Source organism: Zonotrichia leucophrys, chromosome 9 (assembly GCF_028769735.1).
Source record: "Zonotrichia leucophrys gambelii isolate GWCS_2022_RI chromosome 9, RI_Zleu_2.0, whole genome shotgun sequence".
NCBI lineage: Eukaryota > Metazoa > Chordata > Aves > Passeriformes > Passerellidae > Zonotrichia > Zonotrichia leucophrys.
Window position 1 is genome coordinate 3,061,842 of NC_088179.1, and position 25,048 is coordinate 3,086,889.

General features: G+C 44.1%; 2 protein-coding genes across 3 annotated transcripts; one reads left to right on the forward strand and one right to left on the reverse strand.

Annotated features, from left to right (window-relative positions):
* The first annotated feature begins 918 nt into the window (after positions 1–918).
* On the forward strand, positions 919–7,765 carry MRPS22 (mitochondrial ribosomal protein S22). The gene is made up of 8 exons (XM_064720740.1): positions 919–1,023; positions 1,227–1,387; positions 1,975–2,139; positions 3,567–3,710; positions 4,087–4,170; positions 6,068–6,213; positions 7,238–7,346; positions 7,590–7,765. Exons 1-8 carry the CDS (start codon positions 924–926, stop codon positions 7,680–7,682), a joined length of 1,002 nt encoding a protein of 333 aa, XP_064576810.1. The 5' UTR covers positions 919–923; the 3' UTR covers positions 7,683–7,765.
* Positions 7,766–8,282: 517 nt separating this feature from the next.
* Positions 8,283–22,286, reverse strand: COPB2 (COPI coat complex subunit beta 2). 2 transcript variants are annotated; one of them, XM_064720738.1, is made up of 22 exons: positions 22,126–22,286; positions 20,587–20,724; positions 20,271–20,357; positions 19,293–19,419; positions 18,609–18,757; positions 17,463–17,609; positions 16,328–16,427; positions 16,070–16,212; positions 15,363–15,562; positions 14,964–15,074; positions 14,622–14,710; positions 14,439–14,545; positions 14,029–14,172; positions 13,250–13,380; positions 12,784–12,991; positions 12,480–12,590; positions 11,484–11,698; positions 11,118–11,210; positions 10,858–11,038; positions 10,676–10,744; positions 8,956–9,048; positions 8,283–8,639 (listed from the first exon to the last, which is right to left on the reverse strand). In XM_064720738.1, exons 1-22 carry the CDS (start codon positions 22,126–22,128, stop codon positions 8,544–8,546), a joined length of 2,742 nt encoding a protein of 913 aa, XP_064576808.1. In that variant the 5' UTR covers positions 22,129–22,286; the 3' UTR covers positions 8,283–8,543. The 2 variants fall into 2 exon arrangements, with proteins under 2 accessions (XP_064576808.1, XP_064576807.1); XM_064720737.1 differs by having other exon boundaries at positions 8,404–8,639; positions 8,956–9,045; positions 22,126–22,261.
* Between the last annotated feature and the right edge of the window lie 2,762 nt (positions 22,287–25,048).

A 25,048-nucleotide genomic window follows, 5' to 3' on the forward strand; every position in this document is an offset into this window, starting at 1 on the left:
CGCACCCACTGCCGCCCGCAGCCCTCCGAACCCGCGGGCCAACAGCGCTTTAATCCCGCATAGTGGCCTCAATTCCACCGTTTTTCCTACTACGGAGGCTCCAAACTAAGGAAGGAAACCCGCAGCCCTGCTCTGTGCCCGGGGCTGCTGAGGGAGCCGGGCACTCCGCGCTGAGGAAGGGAGCCCGCAGCCCTGCTCTGTGTTCTGGGCGGCTGAGGGAGCCGGGCACCCCGCAGCCCTGCTCTGTGCCCGGGGTGGATGAGGGAGCCGGGCACTCCGTGCTGAGGAAGGGACCCCGCAGCTCTGCTCCATGCCCAGGACGGCTGAGGGAGCCGGGCACCCCGCGCTCCTGCCGGGCTTGTGCCATAGACGCAGAATGAGCTCCCCGCCCTCACCCGGCCCTCAGGTGCCCGGCACAAACGCGCTGGGAGAACAACGTTCTTGCCCTTTGCCTCGGGGACAGTGCCGGGGGACTGCGTGTTTCCCTCACGCCGGGAGGAGACTCAGGAGACCTCATAACAATCTACAGCTTCCTCATGAGGGGAAACGGAGGGACAGGCACTGATTTCTGCTCCTTGGCGACCAATGACAGGACCCGAGAGAACGGCCTGAAGCTGTGTCAGGGGAGGTTTAGGTTGGATGTCACGAAAAGGTTTTGCACCCAGAGTGGCTTGGGCGGCCGTGGTCACAGCACCAAGCCTGTCTGAGTTCAAGAAGCATTTGGACAACGCTTTCAGGCACAGGGTGCGACTCCTGGCACACGATGTGACTCTTGGCACGGGGTGTGGCTGCTGTGCAGGGCCAGGAGGAGCAGGGCGCCCTGCACCCGCTGGGTCGGGCTCACTGGTCCCGCTCGGGCTGCTCCCCGGCTCCGTGACTCCATTTCCCGGCGCGCCGCGGGGCGGGAAGGGGCGGGACTGAAGATGGCGGCGCTGGCGGCGCGGGGCACGGCGGCACTCCCGGCGCGGCTGCGGCCGCTCTGGGCGCTCCCCGCGCGGCGGGCGCTGGCGGCGGCTGCGGACGGTACGTGGGGGGACCGGGGCATCCCTCAGAGCGCTCCCGGCTGCCCCGGCCTCGGGGTCCGGCTGCCCCGCGTGTTGGTGTGCGGCTGCTGGGGAGGGATGCGGGTCGGGGCGCGTGTGGGGCCGTGAGGACAGGGGTGTCCCCTGGGTGACTGTGGCGCGTCCCCTCAGCCCCCGGCTAACAGCGTGTGCCCTCTCCCGCAGAGGGAAAGGCCGCCCAGCCCAAGCCCGCCTTCACGGACGAAGCGGTTCAGACGCTGCTGTACAAAATGACGGGACTCGACCTGCACAAGGTGTTCCGGCCTGAGAAGAAGGGCCTCAAGCCGCCCCACTACAAGCTGATGACCGAAGCTCAGCTGGAAGAGGTAGGCTGCTCTGCTTCCTTCGGAAGTAAGTGTTGATTTTAGCAAAAGACCTGTAATAGCCCATATTTCTTCCTTCCTTACTGCTGCGTTTGAAAACATTCTGGTTTCTTTTCTTCCTAATTCTGTCAAATACCTTAATCTGATATTTAAGTTATAGCTCTGGGAATCCTTTGACTACTTTTTCCCCCTCTCTTCTGGTCTGACTTCATTTAGGATGACAAAGGGCTTGACTTAAGCCAGTTCTGCTGTAGCCACAATTAAAGTTATATACAAACTGTTGCAGTTGGTGTTTTGGGGGAAATTTACCATGGAAAAACACCTGAAATAAACTTGGTGTTTGCAATAGTTTGTCCCTTGTAGTTTTGTAACTTCCTCCAGCATTTTGTCCAGGTTTTATTAGTGGTGGATTGTTTACATGACATTCACCTACCTAGAGGTGGAATTGGTGTCTCCTTTTTTCTCAACTGCAGAAGAAAAAAACCAAGCTTGTCTAAATGAAAATATTTGTCCCCAAATTGTATATTATCTTTCCAATGGGATGATATTTTTAGTTGTAAAATTAAACTACTTTTTTCCCCCCCTACAAGGCCACAAGAAAAGCCATTGAGGAAGCTAAAAGAAAACTAATCATGCCCCCTGTTTTGAATGAACGAGAGCCAATTGATGATGTCTTAGCAGAAGACAAAATCCTTGAAGGAACTGAAACTGCAAAATATGTGTTTACAGATTTAAGCTACTCCATTCCACATCGTGTAAGTAACGTGATCAACATTATTAATTTGTTCTCAAAATAAGCTTTAATGCAAATGTAGATGGATCAGTTTGCAAAAGGGCTGAGGAGTCAGTCTGGTACAAGGCAGTAGAGAAAAATGTATTTCTAAATACCTGCTTCTAACTGATAATCATTAATTACATTCTGCTACTCAAAAGCAGGCATGGGAAGGTTGTGTGGCAGGTAGTTGATTATTTTATAAGAAGGAGCTTGTGATATAAGCAGGTGCTAGGAGTGCTGAGTTCTTCCATGCTCCTAGAAGGTTTTTGTAGGATTGGATTCCTTTGTAAGATGGAATTACTCCACACTTGCAAAGATCTGGAAGAAAGCTGTAGAAATGATGAATGAGTTCCCAGGAAAGCTGTAAAGAAAGTCTAATGGAACTGGGGAGTATAAAGATAGTTTCCTTTGTGTAATGAAACATCTCAATTGTCTTTAAGTATCAGTAAGAAGAGGCCAGAAAAATTCTTATCCACCTTCTGATTCCAAGAACCCTTGATGGTTCAAACGTGCATATAGTGATCATCCTGTGAAATGAACTGCTCAGTCTTCCATCTATTACTCTGTCTGAGAGCTTCCTCCAGGAAACTGCTGTTTATTCTCCTGCTGGTGTCTGCTAGGGAAGGCAGGAGCCTCCCTTGGAATGGAGAATGTAAACCCTCTCCCTCTGAATTATTATAATTTGAAATTGGGGGCTCTCAGGCAAAGATATGGGAATAGGAATAACAGTTCTTTACTAGTGTGTGTAACAAGGCAAACAAAAACCAGGAACCACAAAACAGAAGCAGGGAGAGTGAGGTTTGGGATTCCTCTCCCCACTGCCTCAAGCACCCAGCCACCAGTGCTTCTTACCAACTCAATGGGAAAAAGTTCCACAAGTAACAAGGAAAGAAAAACCCAGCTCCCAACAACCATACTGAAAACTTTCCTATCCAAAAAACTTTCCAACTTGCCACCCTAAAGCAGTTATGCTTGTGAACAGATCTGAGTATATTTAATTTGTTGTACTTTTTGCCTTGCACTTGCTCTTACTTGATTCTAGCCTGCCTCTTGAAAAAAGGTACAAAAGTGCACAACACTTGCATTCCTAATTTTTTAAGTGTTATTAAAAGATAAAATCAGGCTAACTCCCTGTCTGGGTGTGAATCATGTTATCTATAAACTTCCCAGAGCCATGGCTTTCAGTGTTGGCACATGCACAGTTGTCAGACAGTAAAACCGAGGTGCAAAAGCAGCACTTATCCAGCAGGTAGTAAGGCAGAAATGATCAATCTGGCATATGGCCACAGTCAGCTAGAAACTGGTGTTACAAGGGTGACTTTAGGAGCAGAAGGACTTTGACAAATGAGGGGTTTTTTATGATGAGAGAAGGCTTTGGACAATGTTTGGTTTTTGCCTCATTTGCAGGAACGTTTCATTGTAGTCAGAGAACCAAACGGGGTGTTACGCAAAGCTACCTGGGAGGAACGAGACAGGATGATCCAGATATTCTTCCCAAAGGAGGGGCGCAGGGTGATTCCCCCAACATTATTCAAGGACGAGAAGCTTGGGGTAAGCTCTTCTTGCCTTTGAAACTGAGCACTTTTACTTCATTGCAGTCTGACAGTGAAACTCTGCTCTCTGGGCAGGGTAACTCGGAATAAGCCATTCTGCATGAGTGTGTTTAGTGCTTGAATTCTGTTTGGAGCAATTGCCTTTCATTGTAACTTGGTTAAAATACTTGAAACAAAGTTGCAGGTTAGGGCCAGGTAAATCCTGGGTAGGTGTAAATACTGTGTCATACTAGAAACAATTGTCCATGTTGTCTTTTGATGAAGGGGTTACTCATTGTGTTGTCCAGAACAGAGTTGTGGCTGCTGTTTTGATTTTGCAGAGTTGGGATGCTGGGAGTACATGACCTACCCCTGAATCCAAACTCTTGTTTCAGACTGTATTTCAGCAAGACCGTCATGAAGATGTCCTGAACATGTGCATTGCTCAGTTTGAGCCAGATTCACCTGACTATATCAGAGTGAGTTCATTTCCCATTTTTCTAGCAAGCAAAAAAATCCTGTTTGTAAAATTGTAGGGTTTGTTTTGTAAACATAAACATTTATCTGGGAGCAGAGTTGTTGGTCATATGTGCTCTAATTTCTCCCACATCCTTGTGATGAGTTTTGGGGTTTATTTTTATGCAGAACAGTATAACAGGATTTTGCACAAGTAATTTTTACCAGCCTAGAAGGATACTGCACATACAAAAATAGTCTTTATTCAGGTATTTTTGGTATCACAGCAGAATTGATGGTAACACTTGTCAGGGGCTCTGAGCAGAGTTTTGCTGCTGAAGTCACACTAACTGCTGGCTTGGGAGCTCACAAAATGCATTTTGAGAAACAGCACTGTGCACAAAGTATTATTTTTGACAAAGACCAGCTACCAAAATGTAATTCTAGCAGAATAAAATTAGTAGCTATAGCTGCTGGTAAATGTAAGTCTACACTTGCTTTTAAAATGTTTACTTCTCTTTAAACTGTAATGTCACAGGCATAATTTATGAAAAATCCTTTCTTTAGGATTTTTCCTCTTGAGAAGCTGAGAGGCCTCAGGAACAAAATGTAAACAATGGTTATCTGCTGCTGTGGAATGCAACAGGTGGATCTTTAATTAGCCTATGTTAGTTGTTTCTAATTAATGGCCAATCACAGTCAGCTGGCTTGGTCAGAGAGTCTGAGCCACAAGCCTTTGTTATCATTCCTTCTTAGCTGGCCTTCTGATGAAATCCTTTCTTCTATTCTAGTATAGTTTTAATGTAATATATATAATAAAATAAAAAATCAAGCCTTCTGAAACATGGAGTCAGATCCTCATCTCTTCCCTCATCCTCAGACCCCTGTGAACACAGTCACACTTGTAAATTGTATTAGGCTTAATAATAGGCTTAATTAAATTCGATTTTTCAAGTAACTTTTTTTCCTAAGAAAAGTTTCACAGCTCTTTGCTCTAGGATTTTTCTCCTGAAATAATAGATACAGCTTGACAGCTGTGCAGTGAAGGTGCAGAGCTTATGTCCCTATGTCCCCAGAAGTCCAAGAGAGACAGGATTTAGCTTCCTTTTACCATAAGGATGTCTATGCCTGAGTACCAAGGACTGGGCTAGCCTGGCGTTACCCTGAATTATAACAGGTGTGTGGTTCAGCATGGGGCTTACCCCTGCACCTTAGGGTCTCAGGTTGCTGTTGATAATTGCTGCCCTGAGATGTGCAGGATGTCTCTGCTTTGGCCTGCACAACTGAAGAACGAGTCTGGACTCTTCCCTTTTAGGTCTTGAAGTTGTTTATTAATTCTTATCTATAAAATTTTCTTTCTGCCCAGCGGAGATCTGCCCAGCAGGGCAGCCACAGGCACTCTGTGTTGTCCTTTTATACTACAAACTACATATAACATATTTACACTTAATTCCCAATACCTATCACCTGTGTTAGACAGTGCACTTCTACTCTAAACCAACCCCAAAGTGCCAACATCACTGCAGAAAATGGAGAACAAGAAGAAAGAAGGACTAGACATGCCCTGATTCCTCCATCTTGTCCCCATAACCCCCATACCAAAGTCCTAAAATCTACATTTTCACCCTGTGCATATTTTATTATTAGACCATTCAAACCTGTGTGACTTTCCTGTCCTCATACAAAGCTGGTAACTTGCTCCAAGGGTCAAAATCAAATCCCCAGGTGTTCTGGGCAGCATGCCAGGGTCTCCGAGCCCCCAGCGAGGTTCTCGGCAGCTCTGGACATCCAAAGGGATGTGCTGAGTTCCGACATTAGGGAAATGAAAAAGATGAAAAACTCAGGTCCAGGGGGAAAGCTGTCAGCAGGCTGCAGTTCTGCCATGAACAAGCCCGTGTGTGTGTGTGTGTGTGTGTGCAGGTTCACCACCGCACCTACGAGGACATCGAGAAACACGGCAAGTACGACCTGCTGCGCTCCACCAGGCACTTCGGGGGCATGGTGTGGTACCTGCTCAGCAGGAAGAAGGCAGATGGATTACTCATAGACATGATCAACAGAGACCTGTGAGTACAGCCTGCCACTTGGTAATGCTGCCTTGCCTTAGAAAAGTACTGCTGTTTGACAATAAAACCAGTATTTGTGTCAGATGTAGGAAAGTTCTCATTTACCCGATGTTTTAGGCCAGCTGTGTAGGTACTGTGACCTGTACAGGAGTACCAGTAACAGTCCATGAAGTTGTAGGGTGTATATATAGGTTTCTGCAGAAATTAGCCTTCTGTGGTTTTTGGGTTTTATTTTTTTTCCCATGTAATTGTCAGAACACTTCCAGCTCTGAGCACTTCTGATCTCAAAGACTGCCATTTCCATACTGAGTTCAGTTTTGCCTTATAAAGTTGATACACTCTGGGTTTTAGAGCAATTCCTAAGTAGCTTAGGAACATGTAGATAAGGTTTCATTTTAAATGGGTGAATTTCTATAAAACATGGTGCTAAATTTATTCAAAGTTCCCTGAAGTGAACAATATTCAATAGTTCAAAATGCCACTAGAGCTGGGAGAAATTAGAAATGTGTACCATCAGAACTCCAGGCTGCAGTGATAGTGGCATTTATTTTCTGCTGTTTCAGTGGTCAGATCTTGCTTTTTAACCTGAGCACATGGAGAAATCAGGAAGGTTCCTGGTTTAGAATTGAATTGGTAAAAGGAAAATTCATGTATCTGGCTCATTTAAACAAGCAGAGTTTGAATGTCTTTTCCTGCCACACACTTCAGTAGTTTTAAACTCAGCTGAGAGCTCTGTGTCACAGGATTTCTAATGCTACTTGTGTGAAACATACTGGTCATTGCAACCAGAAACTTCCACTAAACACTCATTATTGGTAATTAATTGTATTTTCAGAGGGATGTCAGCTGTATTACTGCTGAGCAGGCCAGGAGGGATAGATGTAGGTACTTGCTTGTGTATTCCAAGGACTGGATACTTGGTGGAACAGCAGTTTGACAGCCTGTGCTGTGCAAAGCACATCACAAAATACACTCTGTAAGTACTCTGAGAGAGGAATTGCTAAATGAGCCTTTATTTGTTTAGGCTGGATGATGCTACAAGTTTAATTACACTGTATCATATGCTTCACCCTGAATGTCAGTCAGCAAAGGAAGCTAAAGAACAGAAGCTTCAAGGAGTTGATCTGATCAAGGTAAGCTTTTCTGCTTCTACATAACCTGCACAAGAGAGCTTTTAACCAGCAGAACCCAGTGAGTAGTTACATTTCTCCTTACCTTAGGAAGCAGATACTTAACCAGAACTGTTGTACATGCCAGGCTGGGGTTTTTGTTAAACTCTGTACCTGCAGCTGCACCAGGATTGCAGTTGTGGCTGATCTGTCACTGGCATGGTTAACTCTGCTGTTACATTAACCTCTCTCCTGCCATGGCTGCAGGTATTTGTGAAAACTGAATCTCAGAGAGAAGGTTACATCCAGCTGGCCCTGCAGGCTTATGAAGAAGCAATGGCTACTTCTTCAGCTTCATGAAGTAAACCTCAGCTCACCAGAAGTTTTAAGTCTGTTTATAAACATTTTCTGTACAGGATTCCACAATAAATATGTGAAAATGACTGCTGTAGAATGTATTTTTCTTTACTGAAATACATGTGCATCACTAAGCAGTTCTGTAAGTGAACTTAGAGCAGCCCTCATGACTTGTTTTCACTGACACTGTACTCTGAGTTCAATTTTTTTATTGTTGCATCTTGAATCTAAGGAATTTCCCACAGTTCATTTTAGTTATTGAGGTAAGTGCAGGGTCTGGACAGCTTCATTTAGGAAAGGGTGTTACACACACCCCTTCTAACCCTAAAGCTGTATCACTGCTCTGTTGGAGCTTTTAGCTACAAGTGGTGTCTGAAAGAGTAACTGAGCTGATAGTGATGGTTACCAGTGCTAGATGGCAGTACAGTGAAAACATAACCACAGACTTCAGTGGAGGTGCTGAGAAAAGTCAGCTTAAAATACCATTTTTCAGCTACTGTGCTGTTTCACAAATTTGGAATATACACTATGGAAGCTGGGTTATTCTTAAGAATTTGAGTAGTCTTAGTAAATATTACTAGTAAATGGAGAACTGAGGGAGCAGACTTTTTAAAAGGATTTATTGAACAGCTTGATAAATGAAAACTTTTTTAGTATGTTCTGGAGCAGGCTTACATCTCAAATTTCAACATACTGGAAGCTGATTCTCTTTGTACAGTTGCTAGCTGTATACTTCCTTCTACATGTACATGGTCCACTTGTGATACAAAAATCAAAATAACTTGGAGCACATAGTCCACAGAACTTCATTCCTCTGGGTTTTGACCGAATTATTTCCTGATTTGGTCATCTAAAAAAGGATGTTCACTCATCTAAGATCTCTTCATCCAGATTGATATCTGTGGTATCAATATCCTCCAGATCCAAGTTATCTAAGTCATCTTCCAAGTCCAGCAGTGTCTAGGGAGAGAAAAGACTGGATGAGGAGGATTCCACTATGGTTACACGTGCTGCAGCTTGTGGGATGGATCTGCACTCTGCAAAGGCCAGCCAAGGCCTCATGAGGAACACAATGCTCAAGGAGGCTGCAGAGCAGCTGGGTTTGACCTCCCTCTGTCACCCTGCCTGCTGCACTGCTCTGTTACTTTGTGCAGGGCTCTGAGCACTGCTCTGGGACTGCCACACTCGTGTGCAGCTGCTTGAATCACACTCCTTGAAGTCTTAGTGTAAAATGAATTGAGTGCTTATACTTCACCTCATCAAACTGTTTGGGTACCTTTTGGTCTCTTGCTGGAAGGTTATCAGAATTCTGCACAACTGTCTTCATCACTTCTTGTTTAGGAGAGGGAACTGGTTCTTCAGCCTTCTTCTAATGGCAAAGAAATTCCTTTAGTTTTTTTTTTTTCAATTTAAATTCTTTCAACAAAAGCAAGTAAACAACAGCAGATCCCTAATGCCCCTTGCCCAGTGGCTCTCTTTCAGCTTCCCTCAGTTACTCTTGAGCCAGATCTTCACTGTCAGAAAAGATTTTAGTCCTCACTCTACTGAAGACTATTTCCCTTCCCAGTATATCAATGGAGGTGATAAAATGAGAACCTTCAGAAATTAACAGTTCATTTTAAACACTGAAGTGCTGCTAGTGATTTTCAACATGCTCAGCAGGAGAGACTAAGTTAGTTGAGACTGACAGGAAATTTTAGGAGTTGCTGGGCTTAGTGTTCCAAATCCTATAATGGCTTAATACTTTTTTCTTGCTTCACTGCTGCATAAATTTTATATTAAGATAATTCATCAGTCAGTACTATTATTGAAGCAATGGTACTATTCACTTAGCTGTACTTAATTATAGAATTAATTTATCTCTTACCAAATGTCCCATATTCAGCCTCAGCTGTAAGAGACAGCTGGGATTTAGGGCTTCTATAAGAACATGAGCTGAATGCAAAGATACACTGAGGTCTTGTTTTCAGCTTCTATGCAAGCTAGTTCTCAGTTATTTCCATTTGTTTCCATAGGTTGCTCAGACAGTTTGTTTATCATCTTTAACAAACAAGCAGACAAGTTTGATTTTGCTTTAATAGCATTTCCTTTGATGCACAAGAGGCAAAGAGTCACTACAGAGGCTTGAGAGTAACCAAACCTCAACCTCTCTGCTCTGTCAGGGATGTCCCCCTATGCTCTGTAATGCACCTCCTATGAGGAAAAACATACAGACAATGGAGAGCTGTAGCTTTTCTGTTTCTCCTTCAGTTTCCAGTGCAGTTTTGATTTTAGATGTTTGTAGCCTCAAAGTGTTGTGCCAGTATCACTGCCTTTAAGAAACCCTCACATTACGATTTTCACATACAAATGTAAAGTGTATTTGAGCAAAATTAGAAGTTGTCATTTTCTCCCAAGGCTCTGAAAAGCTTTGTTTCAATCTCTGTGCTTACCACTTATACTTGTCCTATTTTCTGCATAAGAATTGGACAACTGAGGTGGTAAAAAAATTAGTTTGTTACTTCAGACATCGACTAGAATCTATGTTCAAGTACCCAAATAGGATTCCTGGCCAGTTAGTTATGGAGCAGTGTTATTCCAACCCATGGAGCACACCAACAAAGAACACAGAACATTTGTCATTGCTGTAATAGGCAAGAATTTCCATTTCCAGCCACTGAGCTTTAGAAAACCAGCTGCAGTCGAGGCAGTGTTTGTAAATGCAACTGGAATTACTTTTCTGTAGGATGAATTCACTGGAAAGACTCTAGAACTACTCACACTACACAGGGTGACCCAAGGAAAGGAAGCACACAAATCATTTCACAGTCAAGAAGCTGTTAGTAAGTGCACATGTAGATGAAAAAGAATCTGAGGCAAAAGAACATGAAGCCAACTGCAGCACTTACAGTCAAGGTAATAAAAGCAACAATTTGTCAATTACTGGTGAAATATTCTCCAGGGTAGAAGTTACTGTGAGATTGCAAAGTTCTCCCTTAGACTCATCACTGACTGACCTGAGATGGCATTATTCCAGAGGGCTCAAATCCTTTTGCTTCTTCAAGTAAGTTTCTTTCTTCATTTGGCTAAAAGGAAAAAGAACCCCAGACACATTGAAGTGTTGCACTGAGTTGCTTAGAGCTGATTTTACACAGCACCAAATGTTACTCTTGTAGGGACAGTAAAACCTTCTACTTACAGTGACAAGGGGGTATTCCCTGGCTGGCCTCAACTCAGCAAGACTTTGCTTAACATACTCTTCAGCAACAAAAGCTTCCTTTAATCCAGGGAAAAGATTTTCGTATTCTGTGGGATCAGCAAGGGACTCAGCAGCCTTCTGATTGACTTTAGAGAGGTTCTCCCTCCAGAGTTTAACCACCCTGGGGATGCAAACCAGATTTGTTAGAGACAGCTCATTCACACAACACAGCTCACGCTCTGCACATGCTCAGAAATTACCTGGAAACTTGGCTTGGCAAATACGTCCGTGCGAGGAAAGCAGCTTCAGGGAGACGCCCAGTTTTGATCAGCAGTTCCAAACATGAATCAAGCCTAAAAAGATGTCAAAATATAATTTTAACCAGTAAACCTAATAAAGACAAATTTTTGTATTAGAACAGCTGTTTATTCCATTCCATTAATTTAAGGTGCTTTCATTTCAGACTTTAGATCTAGCAGTCATAGAATGAGCTTTTCTGAAAAGGACCTATGCTCATCTTTCTCCATGAAGTTTTCAGTTAGCTGAAGTTAACCACTTGAAGAACCTGAGGGTCTCCACACTTGAGACAGCAGAACAGAACAATCAGAAGCTCATTTGCTACTTACTTTCCCTGCAGGAAGTAGCTCATAAATGCCACATTATTCTTGCCATCCTTCTCAGCACCTTCTGCCAACTTGTTCACCATGCTGGCGTTCCCTGAAGCTGTGGCCAGGAGCAGCAGCCCTCCATAGTCCTGGGCATGGTGGAGACACTCCTGGGCTAAGCCAAACTGGCATTTACTGATGGCAAGCTCTGCAAGCTGCTTCCACTTCTGTTCTGACTGATTGTGCCAAAAGGGGAGAGGGAAGGAAAGAAAAAAACCACTCACATTTCTGAACAGCATTTAAAGGTTTTCAGAGCACTCAGTATGAAAATAGGAGTTGACTTGTGAAGGTGCTGTATCCCATGACTACATCTGTCTTCCCATTGAGGTACTGCAATTACTGCAGCTTCCCAGCAAGGCACAGTGAGTGCCAAGAGATCCCTACCTAGCTGTAACACTACATAAAATAAACAGCTTCTCAGTAAACATGGAGGGGGGAAGCAGGCATAACTCTGGAAATTTAACTATAACAATATCTTAAAGCTGCCAAGTTAACCCTCAGAACGCTGAAAGGCATCTGTGTCTGTAACTAAGTTAACATTCCTTCTAAATAACTGGATTATTTTACAGCAGGAACAAGGAGATCGACTCTCTGCATTATAATGATGGGACAAATCAGTTGTTTTAGTGCAGCAGTCTAGGTTTGCCAAGGCTGGAACAAAGGTCTGAAGGCTTCAGCCCTGTCTTTCCTCCTCTCACTGTTAAATACTGGAGATTAAGGCTTGGTTCTGGGCTCAAGTTTTGTATTCTCCAGGAGTTCCTATGGCTTTCTGAGCAGACACCATTCTTTGTCCCTATCCCACAGCTCAGATTCCTTTGAATTACAGGCAGCAGAACTTCACCAAAGGAGCTGGAGTTGTATTGCATCCCCGCATACCACTGCATTTTCTTACAGGGCCTCTCAGATTCCCACTAATACTCAGAATCCAGGATGAATCACCCAAATTTATTTCATTACCTCTGCTTCCACTGCAAGCTGATAGGCTATTTTTAATTCTCCAAGTTGAAGAGCAAGTTCAAAACGATGCTCTGGATCTGTAGATACTGCAAGAGCTTGTTGTTTGAAGCCCTAAAATAAAAATGTGACAGTGAAGCTGGGACCTGTCAGGTCAATCATAATCCTAAATACTTTAACAGAAGGTTACAGTGTTCTCAAACAAACAGGATAATTAACAAGAGTTAATGCTCACAGATAATATCACTGGGTTTAACTGATTTCAACTGATTTATTTAGTTGGATAACTAAGAAGTAGTTTTCTTGCCTGTTTTTCAAGAAAATGTGCCACCCTGGTTCTCTGTTCTTTTGGGATTGTGGGAAGAACTTTGTCAGCCATGCCGAAATCCCTCCTCATGACAGCAGTTTGATATTCGAGCACTGAGACCAGCAGAGAGTAGCTAACAATGTTCAGCTCTTTATCACCCAAATACAGCCTGTTGTCCTTGGGGATATAGCCCAGGAGATACATTGTTCTAGAACAAAACAAACAAAACAAAATGTCAGCTTCAACAGATCCACACAAACAGTCTGTACAAAACCATCCCAGTAGCTCTTACGGTAGCAAGAATACTCCCATCAAACACTCTGCTTTTCCTGGATGTACACTTTCACACAGTTCATCCCTCAGAGCTGCAGTGCTGCCTCACAACACCCCACTTGTTCCCACTCCTGCACCTTGAACCCCCTTCACTGAGAGAACCTTGAACACTTGAACTGAAGCAGCAACTCACCTGTCCAGGTGGGCAATGGTGACAATCTCTCCTCCAACGTAGTAGTTGAGTCTGTTCACAGAACTGGTGTAAATAAAGCAGTCACCAACCCACAGACCTGTTTTCACAATCTCCTGGATCTCACCAAGAACCTGCAAAGCAAATTCTGGGTAATTAGATATATAAAAAGGGACTTCTAGGTAGCAGAAAGACTACTGCAATTTAAAATAGAATTCCATATTCTATACTTTAATCGTTGGGCAAGTTGCAAATATAAGTTTAGATCTAGATTAGAAGTACATAAATTATAATTTCATTCTACATGCATGCTACCCTAATTCTTAACTAAGCCAATTATAAACCTAGAAAACAAGCACCAAACTAAACATTAAGCAAGACAATCAAAGGTAACTTTCCTTCTGAAATTCTGATTTACTGCATGAGGTTTTTTCACTTCTCAAACTTGAGTAACATGTCAAAACTTGAAAGTTGTAGAAAAAAAAATTAATCAATGACCCAAAAGTGTGTTTTAAAAAATATCTCTGTAACTCTCTGACAATAGTGAACAGATGAAGAGAAATGCTGGCATCAAGGTCTGTTATGCTGAGATTGAGACAGAGATACACTCCTCGTGAATCCCAAAAAAATTATTAAGTGTTCCTCAGGCAGGTGCACAATGTGTGAAACTAAATATGGTCTGGAAACCAACATTAAAATTGGACTATGTTAAGGACTAAGTTTGCTGCACTCTCTTGCTTCTACCATCTCTAATCTCTTTCCACTTTTTAAATAGAAGGTACCTCAAAGGCATCTTCAATTCCATCTTCAGTGACACCTTCATGTGTTTCTTGGGCTGCTGCCACTTTTTCTGACAGGTACTTGAGAATGAAGAATGACTCTTCTGTAGCAATGCACACGAGCTCACCCGAGTCAGACCAGAAAATCTGTGAGAGCAGAATCAACAGTGGCAGTGTTACACACCCCAGGCTAAGAAGGATGATGTGGGAATTAAGGGTTAAACACCCCAACTGAGAAGTCAACACATATACAGGAATTTTTCAGCCCTTTCTGCTACATGACTGAGATAAACTTAAATTATTACTTTATTATTGACAGCTTTGCTTCATGCAAGAAAACCAGTTTAGTAAAAAAGAAATATAAATCAGTAAATCAGACAGGTAAATATCTTCAGTGCCATGCAGAAACTCACATGTTTGGGCTGGATTTCAATCCTACGAATCAGCTCTGTGTTCTCCCAGTCATAGAATGCCAGGCCATTGACAGATCTGACTCCCAATAGAAAGCCACCATAGATGCCTACAAGAAAATAAAGATGAAAGAAATCCACATTGTACAAAAAGCATACCAGCATATCTATTTTTAAAGTATTTACCTTCTGCTCCAAAATCAGGCTTGAACGACTTCTTCTCTTTGAAATTTTTAAATATCTTTACAACACTGTTGCTCTCCCTGATTGCATACCTAAATAGAGATTAAATTGTAAATAAACAAAACAATTATTTCATTTCCAAAGTAGCAAATTATTAAACTATAAGCTGCTACAAAGCAACTGCATTTGACTTATTTTCTAAAACCAGCAGAGTCCTAAAAACCCAAACTTTTCAAGCAGGACAACTACTGAAAGTTCATTTTACATGCATGTTTCATGGCCTGAAAACTAAACTAAAGTAGCAGCTGCAAACGTAATACAAAGGAAAAAACTTGCAATACTTACTCTGAAGAGTCATGTGCCCACACAAACTCCTGTGCAGAACCAAAACTCTTGTTCCTCAGAGCCATGGCTGTGTAGATGATGTATTCACCATCACCACACACCACCACAAACCTGGGCCAGGAGAGAGAGGCACTTGTCAGATATCTGTGTCCAGGACAACAGGCAGCAGCAAGAAGGCAGATTATCTGTAAAGGTAAAGGCTCTCATGCCCAAGGTAATCACTGAAACACAGAGCATGAGCTTTATATATGCCTAAATGTCATGGAACTCCATTTCCTTCCTGAGCCATGCTCCTTCTGGTCTTCACTGAGCACCTCCTGGACTCTGGATCCCTTTTATTTGAGCCTGTTAACAAAAAAACCCAACCAGCTCAAGAGGAGTGATGAAGGGATGTGTTACCGTCCATTAGGGTTGTGCTGGATTGTCTGAGGATAGATTTCACAGCTGCCCATATCCTTCACAGCCAGGGGCAGCCTCTCTCCATCTTTGATTTCAGCATCTCCCATTGCTTTCAAGTTAGCCTGCTGGACTTCAGAATGTTTAGCCCAAATAATTTTTCCATTTGCATCCATGGACATGGCAGGTTCTTCACGACCAAGCTAGAAAGTAAGAAAGAGGTGAGGTATGTAGGAGTTTTAGTAAAATATCTGTATTGTATATTGAATATCTGTATATAGGCCTATAAGCCCTGGTTGTTTTTGATAGACTGCAGCTGTGATGTCCTTCATTGGGCTGCAGCTGTAGCTAGTGAAGATAACTGGGATAAAAGGGGCTGGGCTTGGCCAGTCGAGTTGAGCTGACAGCAAGCAAGAGAAGTCAGAGCTGTGAAGAACTGCCCCCAAGAAGTATCACCGAGAAGGTATGAGAATTTAGAAATATGATTGAGACAATATGGGACTTTAGAAATACAACAACAAGATTACAACAGTGAGGCTATGGAAAAAATACACTGTTGATTTTCTTTTCAGTTGTAAATATCAAGTGAAATAGCCAATCTCTATGAAAAAATGCCAGTATTTTATGTATTATTCCAGAATCAGAAACCAGTTGTTGTGCACACAGGACAGGATGAATCACAATTTCTCACTCCAAAGCAATAAGTGTACCTTAACAATGATGCTGCCCTCATCATAGCCCAGAGCCACGTTGTTGGAGCCCCTGAGGCTGGCCACACACCACACCCTCTCCATGCCGTAGTTCAGGGTGCTCTCCAGGCGGTAAGTGCTGGAGTGCCAGATCCGCACCGTGCCTGGGGAGAAACACAGCCATGCATCCCTTCAGCTCAGGGGTGCAGCCACAGCACCACAAGAGCTCTGCCCTCAGTGCTTTTCCTGTCCTTTCTACACCACAAAATGCAAAGTTACCATCTTCAGAGCCGGTGATGATGATGGGCAGCTCCGGATGGAAGCTGACACACGACACGTTCTGAGCGTGGCCTTCCAGTGTCTGGACACAAGTTTTATTCTGAAAGCAAGAGAGAACAAAATGCCACATTTTAACCCTTATTTCTTAAAAAAAAATTCCCCCAAATCCAAAATAGATCTGAAAATTCTCTAAATTTCTTACATTTGCAAGATGTTCAAACAACAGCACTAAGCTATTAAAAACTGATTGTATTGAGCTGTACCTCCTGCCCAGAAGAAAGTATTTCCCTTGACAGAAGTGATTTCCTCTATTTTCAGAGGTGTTTATGGCTAGGAAATATGCTTTCTCAGCATAGCATAACACATTGAAGCATGACAGAAAGCTGAGTTCACTGTGAAAAAAAAATCATAACCAAATATTGCATTACAAGTGAAAACAGATCTAGTTTAGGTCTTTGGTAAGAATGTTCATTCACACAGTTGTGAAAGTCAGGCTGCTCTGCTTGAGATAACGAAGACTGGAGCATGTACAGTGTCTCCAGCTGCACATGGTGGCAAAATCCCAAGCACTGTTGTGTAATATTCATGACTGCATTGAATGCTTAAATTAACAGTGCCAGCTTCAACTACTGGGCTTGGATTTACTCCAGGGCAATAAGTTTTAGTGACCAGAAAGTACCACCTAACAACTTCTGTCTCACCCTTCTGGCCATTCAGACACTTGAAGACAGGGAGAACTCAGGAGCTTTAGGCTCCAGCAACAGAAGTGAATCCCTGGATTTAAATCTCTCTTTTCTGAGGAGGATTCAAGCAGGGCACCTCATCATTCCTGCCCTGTTTGGGGGTACAAGCACTGCACTGTGCATGCGACACATGGGGCTGTGCCAATGTGCACAGGATGAAACAGGAGGGGGGGAAGCTATAAAGGATGAAACAGGATGGGGGAAGCTATAAAAAATGAAACAGGAGGAAGGAAGAGCTATAAAGATTGAAGAAAAAAAAAAAGAGGAATAGCTTAATCCACAAACATGAGGCCTAAAAGGCAGGGAATCAATTTGTCACAGGAAAATAAATCGAACAACAGAAACTGAATAAGAAATGTGGCACAAAGGCTTCTGAGGAGCTGAGCACACACCTGGTAGTCCCAGATCTTCACCAGGCGATCATCTGCCCCAGAAATGAGGTATGGCTTGTCCCCACCACTGTAATAGTCAATGCAGTTCACTCCTTTCTCATGGCCTTCCAAGGTGAAGTTGGGAGAGGATGATCCAAGCTGCCACACCTGAGCAATGAAACACAAACACTTGTACCCAGCAACCTGCTGTGCCCAGCTCACCCTTGTGTCCAGAAGTACTTCACAAGTGCAGTGAGAAATAACACAGAATTCCAAAGACACTGTTGTTTTCTTAGGTGAAAAACCTCAACTGCTCAGCAAACTCCAGTCCTTCCCCCAATAAACACAAATAACATGCTGAATTGCCCATGCTCTCTGCTCATACCTCTAAACATTGAAATTGGTTGCTTTAAACTTTTTTTAAGGACATGAAACCATATAAAGCACTGTTTTTATGAAGTACTATGTATTTATAAAATTAACTAGTAACTGATTGTTATTATACATGAGTTTCCTCCATGTCCTGAATTTTAATTTTTTCAGCTATGCTCAAGAATATCAAATCTCATGTTAAATGAGGATACAAAATGAAGCAAGTCAAGTGTAGATATACTAGTGTTTTCTCATGTTTATCACATCAAATCATTTTCATGCACCTGATCTCAACATCTATGGCCATATGAAATCAGTGCTGGCTTTTTACAGCCAATATACCGATGACGTACAGGAAATATGAGGAGGTGTCCCTGCTCAGTGGCTGAAAACCTGTAGTCACAGATATTTAGTAACAACTGCACAGCAGATGAGACCATGAGAAGGCCAAAGGCATCACTGGAAACAACTCCATGCACAGACAGCCAAGGACATGCAAATAATGAGAGAGACACCTTTACCAGGGTTGTTTTTACTTTTTAGTGCACAGTTAAAGATAGAGCACTTAGAAAAGTTTAAAGAACTACTTTCCAATTGTTAGAGACAACAGGCAATCTGGTAAATTTATTGAATTACTTAGCAGGTGCTTGGAGCAATGTCCAGGTCTTTGTTCAGTCAAAATTCCATTATTGCACCTGCTTTTAAGAATACTGACCCATCATCCATCCAGGATTATTGCTTTGTGTACACTGATAATTACTTAATGACTAAAAACCCCAAATACAGCTTCTGTACCTTAATTGTCCTATCCAAAGAGGCACTGGCAAACTGGTTGTTGTCTTTTGGGTTTATGACAATCTGCATGACGTAATGGGTGTGTCCTTCAAACACCTGAGAACAAGACCACTTCTTATCCCAGTCCCAGAGCTTGATCAGCATGTCATCTGGAAAAAATCACAAACAACCAAGCTTCAGTGGGTGATAACAACCTCCTTAAAGTGCATAATCCTCCAGAAATTCATGGTACAGGCTGGAAAGGAGGCACTAATAATCTATTTGCATCTATAGGATTACCAGTCCTTCAGAAGGATCAAAGGGAGATGAAAGCTGTCTGTTGCTTTCAAGCCAGATTCCCAGCTAAAAAGTCACTCCAAACCACAATGAAATTTGTGAGTTTGCTGTTATTTGAGAGTTTGCCACACACAGACACACACACAAATGTCTCCTCTGGCAGATATTAAGAGAGAAAGCTCTTTTCTCTGACAAGAACACAAGCCATTATATTTTAAATCTTAAGTGCAAATGATATTCCATTAAAAAAACGTGAACACGTCTAACAAAAAACAACAAAATGACAACTGCAACGTTGGCTTCTTGCTCAAGGGCTCCTGAGTCTCCCCAGAGGGTGCAAGCCCTCACCCCACAGAAAACAGGAGCCTGGGAGGAGCTGAACATGAAAAGATGCCAAGGGACTCTCACCACTGCTCGTGAGGATGAAGGGCTGCGTGGGGTGCACTGCAATGCACCGGATGTAGTCGGAATGAGCCTCAAACATGTGAACTCTTTCCAGGGTGTTGTAATTAAAAACTCTGATCTGCATGTCATCCTGGGAAAGGGAGGAAAAACCACGTGAAAAGAAGTCTCTTGTGTAGTACACCTTCTGTGCAATGCAGGGGAGCTAGGAGAAAACATTCCACCACTGAAGACAACAAAATGTTTAAGGAATTTTGCTTGCTAATGATATAAATTATACTTGGATTCAGAAGGCTGTAAATTACTGCTGTTTCAAGTCATTTATGAAACGGAAAAAGCAAATTTTCATTTTTACAAGTAACTGAGTCATGGCAGCATATGGTAATGAAATGAAAATACATTTTTACTCTGGGTACAGGGCAGAAGACTAGGAAATGAAAGTTGAGGAAAAAAAACATTTAAGCATTACCTTAATTTAGCCAAAAAAATATTCACTCCATAAAGAAAAATGTGATACCAAGATCAGAATACAACTATTCCTCTCAAGGTACATTCACTGAATAAAAGCAGGCATTTTTTTTCTAGTGATGAGCAAAACTAAAAATTATTTTTAATATAACCAAGAAAAAAGTAGAAAGCAATTTCCAATTCATCTTACCTAGGACTGTCAATAGCTTCATCTTAGTTAAAGCAGCACTGAGTCAGAACTCTGTGCTGAGTATGTTCCAGCTGGCAGTAACAGCTGAACTCCATCTACCTGGCATTACCTGCAGTCAGTCACCTTAGCAGGTTGCTCTTTTTTGAAATGAAAATTTAAGCTTTTAAGCTTCCTTAAAGGAGAAAACTTCTGGGAAACTGTAGTGCAGTATTCCCTTCTCCTCTACAAATTCAGATCATATTATTACATGATGCAGAAAGTAATGGCATGAAAATTGATGAGAGAAAGTGCAGCTGAAGAGGAAATCACAAGAGGAAACAACTTACAGCTCCAGTTACAACCCAGTTCTTCCTTGCCACGAACTTGGCAGCTCTCACAGGCAGGTCACACACTTCAAAATTCTTCACCAGAGTCTGAAAATAAAACCAGTTAAGTTTATAACACTGGGCAAAAATACCAACTTTGAAATGAGCTCTATCTTCTTAACAGTGACCAATATGTCACTTCCTTGTCTACTGATACAGTGACTCTTGCACTCAGCCAGAGGAGCACAGTTATAACAGCGGCGACTGAAGAATCTGTACAAATCCCATTTCCAGCACCAGCTACACAGCTATGCACACTTCCCAGCAAGGCCCTCACCTGTGTCTCGTGGTTCCAGACACAGACACTGCCGTTGTAGAGGCTGGCCAGCATCCATGGCTCCGTGGGGTGCAGGTCCACGCTCTTGACGCGGTCAGAGCGCGCCGTCAGCTTCCGCTTGATGTCCAGGCGCAGAGGCTGGGGGAACAACAGGGACAGCAAACTGGCTCAGGAAAGGGACAGGGAAAGCTGCAGTTCACTCTGAGAATGCGAGGATTCAATCCTGCTGCCCGTGCAGACAGAAGGTTACCACTCTTTTCTATCTGTCTGTGTGTCTGTTTTTGTAGGAAGGCATCACATCCCCACCAACGGCAGTGGCTCCGCTTAACTTAATTCTGCGGAACTCAGATTTTCTTGCAAAAGTACCTCCAGCAGAGTCAAAAAAAAAAAAAACCAAAAAAAGATGCACTGCACATCCTCCTGGTGTCCCTGAACTATGATAGCAAAGCAAAGAGAATTTGCTCCTAATACAAATCTAGAAAATTAATCTTGCTACTTCACCTGACAAACCAGGAAGAAACGTCAGTTACCACAACATTTGCCCATTGTGAATTTACTTCCATTCAAAATTCCAAATGTTAGAAAATAAATCTTCCTGCTACTTCACCTATTTGCATCTATAGGATTACTAGTCCTAACTGACTTTTCTTCCTGACAAACCAGGAAGAAAAGTCAGTTACCACAATAAAGCGCAACATTTGCCCACTGTAAATTTACTTCCATTCACAATTCCAAAATTATGGCTTAGAATGGAACACTGTCTGGCAAAAACTGAGAGCAGGGGAAAGTTTAAGTCTTTCCCTTACAAAGAAGGCTCTGACTTTCCACTTTAATCACTGGCAATGTAAAGCTGTCAGCACAGAGCAGAGGTTGCTCCTGGTCCCTCGCTTCCCCTTAGGAGGATGCTGGAGATTGCTGTGAGCTCTCCCCGAGTCTCCTGCAGGCTGAACACACCAAGTGTCCCAAAGCACTCACACGGTATTTAAAAGGCATGAAGTCTAGCAAAGTGATTTTCTAATATATTTGAGGCATTGTGGATTCCTTTAGACACTCACTGGAGATCATTTAACGCTGCTTTTATCTCAGACAACTCAGCGGATAATGGCTGACCAAAGAACACTACACGCATTAATAAAACCTGCAGTTACCTGTGTTAGACACTGCAAGGAAAAAAACCACCTGGTTATCAGGTAATACCTGAATCATGGCTATGACACGGGATGTGGAGATGAGTTTGGGTTCTCTCCTGCTAAAAGCACCAGCAAGGCAAGCACAGCTACGCTTGGCTCCGCGCTTATCCCGGGAAAGGGGCCGGGAAGGGCCGCTCCGAGGGCTGAGTGCGACACGCACCCCGAGCCCCGGGACAGCCGCTCGCTGAGGCTGAGCACAGCACGGGCAGCACCGCGCTGCGACCCCAGCCCCGGTCTTGGCCCCTCATGCGCCCGCTCCGCCGATCCCGGGGCTGCGCTGCCTCGCCGGAGCCGGTCACCCTCCCGCAGCGGGGGCGAGACGCCCCTCGGGACCCCGCGTGTCGCTCACCATGGCCGCGCTGTGCCGAGGTGCCGCCCGGTGCCCCCAGGTGCCGCCCGCTGTCCCCGGCCCCGCTCCGGCCCCGCTCCGCCCGGGCTCGCTCCGATCTCCGACGTGGAGCTTCCGGGCCGGCCGCTCTCGCGACAGCCCCGCAGCGCGCCCCTCAGTCTCGCGAGAGCGAGGCGCTCCCGTGGGATGCCGGGATGTGTAGTCGGCGGCGCGGGGCAGGGTGGGAGTTGTAGGCGGCTCGGGGCCAGGGAGGCGCCGGGCGGGGCGGGACCCGCCGGGACCGTGGAACCCAGCCCCGGGCGCTGGTACCGCATCCCGAGCGGCGCTCCGTGTGTCTGAGAGCGCTTACCAAACCCCTGAACCCTGTCAGGCTCGGTGCTGTGCTCACCGCCCCTGCGGAGCCTGTTCAGTGCCCAACCTCCGTGAGAGCAGCCTCAGTGTCTCCTGACCCGGCTCTCTCTCTGCCATTCCCTCAGGTCCTGTATTTCACCACAGAGCAGAAATCCCTACCGGCCCCTCGCTTCCCCTCACGAGGATGCTGGAGATTGCTGTGAGCTCTCTCTGAGCCTCCTGCAGGCTGAACACACCCAGTGTCCCAAACCGCTCTCACGGCATCCCCTGCTTGTGGCCTCCTTTGGACACTCCCGAGTCGCTGAATGTCATTTTCTGTACTGTGATGCCCTGTGGGAACTCAGCACATCACTCCGGATGTCCAGAGTTGCTGAGAACCCTCTTGGGGGGCTCGGAAGTCCTGGAATGTTGCCAGAAGTGCCTGGTGGCTTGACTTTGATCCATCTAGGGATGTGCCACCTGTGTATGAGGACATGAGAGGCACTTGGGTTTGAATGGTGCAGGAATGATATATTTACAGGGTGAAAATATAGATTTTAGGGGTTTTGGTATAAAGGGTAATGGGGACAAGATGGAGGAATCAGGGTGTGTCTTGTCCTTCTTTCTTCTTCATGTCATCCATTTTCTGTGATGATGTTGGCACTTGGGGATTGGTTTAGAATAGAAGTGCACTGTCTAACATGGGCGATAGATATTGGGACATAAAAGTAAATATGATATGCGTAGTTTGTAGTATATAAAGATGGTGGTCAGAGTGCCCTTGGCTGCCTTGCTGTTCAGACCTCGGCTGGGCAGAAGGAAAAACTTTGTAGATAAGAAATAATAAACTACCTGAAGATTGAAAACTGAAGAGTCCAGTCTCATCCTTCAAAGCTCGGGCTGCCTCCGAACCATCGCACGCACCTCGGGGCAGACACAGACAACAGCTCCCAAGAATGGCCCAAACTGTGTCCCCTCAGTGTCCCCTGCAGAGTCCCCACTGTGACCCTGGACCCCTCAGTGAGGAGGTGTGGTGACAATGTCCAGGAGTGCCCGGCTGTGCCCGGTTCTGTCCTCTCAGTGCGGTCTGGCCGTGCCCAGTGCTGTCCCCTCAGCACTGTCCCCTCAGCGCGGCCATGGTGGCACTGCCAGGGCACAGGAGCCTGGTGACAGTGCCCCTGGGCCAGGTGCCAGGGAGCCCGGCATGCCCATTGCCACCAAAGACAAACACTGAGCCTGGCCAGTCCTTTACACCCCGAGACAGGCAATGGGACACTTTTCTCAATCATTGTGCCAGCTAAAATTTCTGCAAGTCCGAACAGCATCTAAAGAAACATGGGGAATGTGAGGGTTCCCACGAGGAACCACTCCTGAGGGAATTTCTCCTACCCCCACTCCCAGACTGAAGTTCCATCACTAAAATTGCACCCCCCACATGTTGTTGTAGAAGGGAGAGGAATAACACAGAGCGTCTTTATATTTATTGGGTTCCAGTTAAAGAAAATTTTCCTTTTGATACAAGTGTTCAGCTGGGGATTAGCAGCCCTGTGTCCTCCATCCCACAGCACTGCAAGAAGGATTACACCAGCCTGGAGTGTTTACAGTCTGAAGGACATAAACAAACAAAAGCCCGAGAGACAGAACAGTTACTGCAGTTCTTGTCATTTTCACTCCGAGGGAGAAAAACCAGATAATTAAGTATTAAAAAAACCCCACAAGTCTGATGAAAAGTGAGAAAAGAAGCAAGAAAAGGGGCACAATATTGTCAAGTGCTATGAATTAATTTGGACTTTCAGCTTCCTTTAAGTCTTGCTTTGCACTTTGAGTTCATTACAATGATGATTCTACAAAGTAATGAATAACACTTAAAATGTTTGAGTACAGAATCCGAGGATGCAGAATCTGGATAACCCTGCCTAAAAGGAACAATTTGAGTAAAATATATGAATTTTGAGTGTAGTTCAGGATTTTTAGATGGCTGAGGTGGAACACTGAAAGAAGAGATGTAGAGGAAAGTGACCATAATAGAGAATGTAGAGGAAAGTGACCATAATGGAGAATGTAGGTGATGGGGGATATACAGCACACACTGTGTGTTTTTCCTTGAAAAATTCAATGAAGACCTGTCCAGAGAGAGATGAGACTATTACAGGGCAATTAGAGATGGTCAGCAAGGTAAGAGAAAGATGAGGGAGTAGAGCTTGTTAGTCAAGAAAATAACAGCAGAGAAAGGAAGAAATTATTTTGCTGTTAGCTTCTCCTGGGAAGTTGTAGTAATAGAAAAGCTGAGGGGGAGAGAAAAAGCACAGGGTATAAGCCAAGACTGATCTTACAGGAGGAAAGAAGACATGAAAAAAAGCAATTAAATTCAAAATAAGAAATATCCCTCACAAGCTGTAAGAGGCAAGTTTACCAGTTAGGTACCAGTTCTGAGTGCAAACCATGATCCATTGTGGAAATTAAATAGGTGTACAGAGGGAATATGCTATTTATTGTTTTGTCTTTCCTGTGCTTTTCCCTGTATCCTGTACTGATCACTGTTTCACCAGGGGCTGCATACAGAACAGCTGGAGCTGTGCTGTGTCCCTGAGAA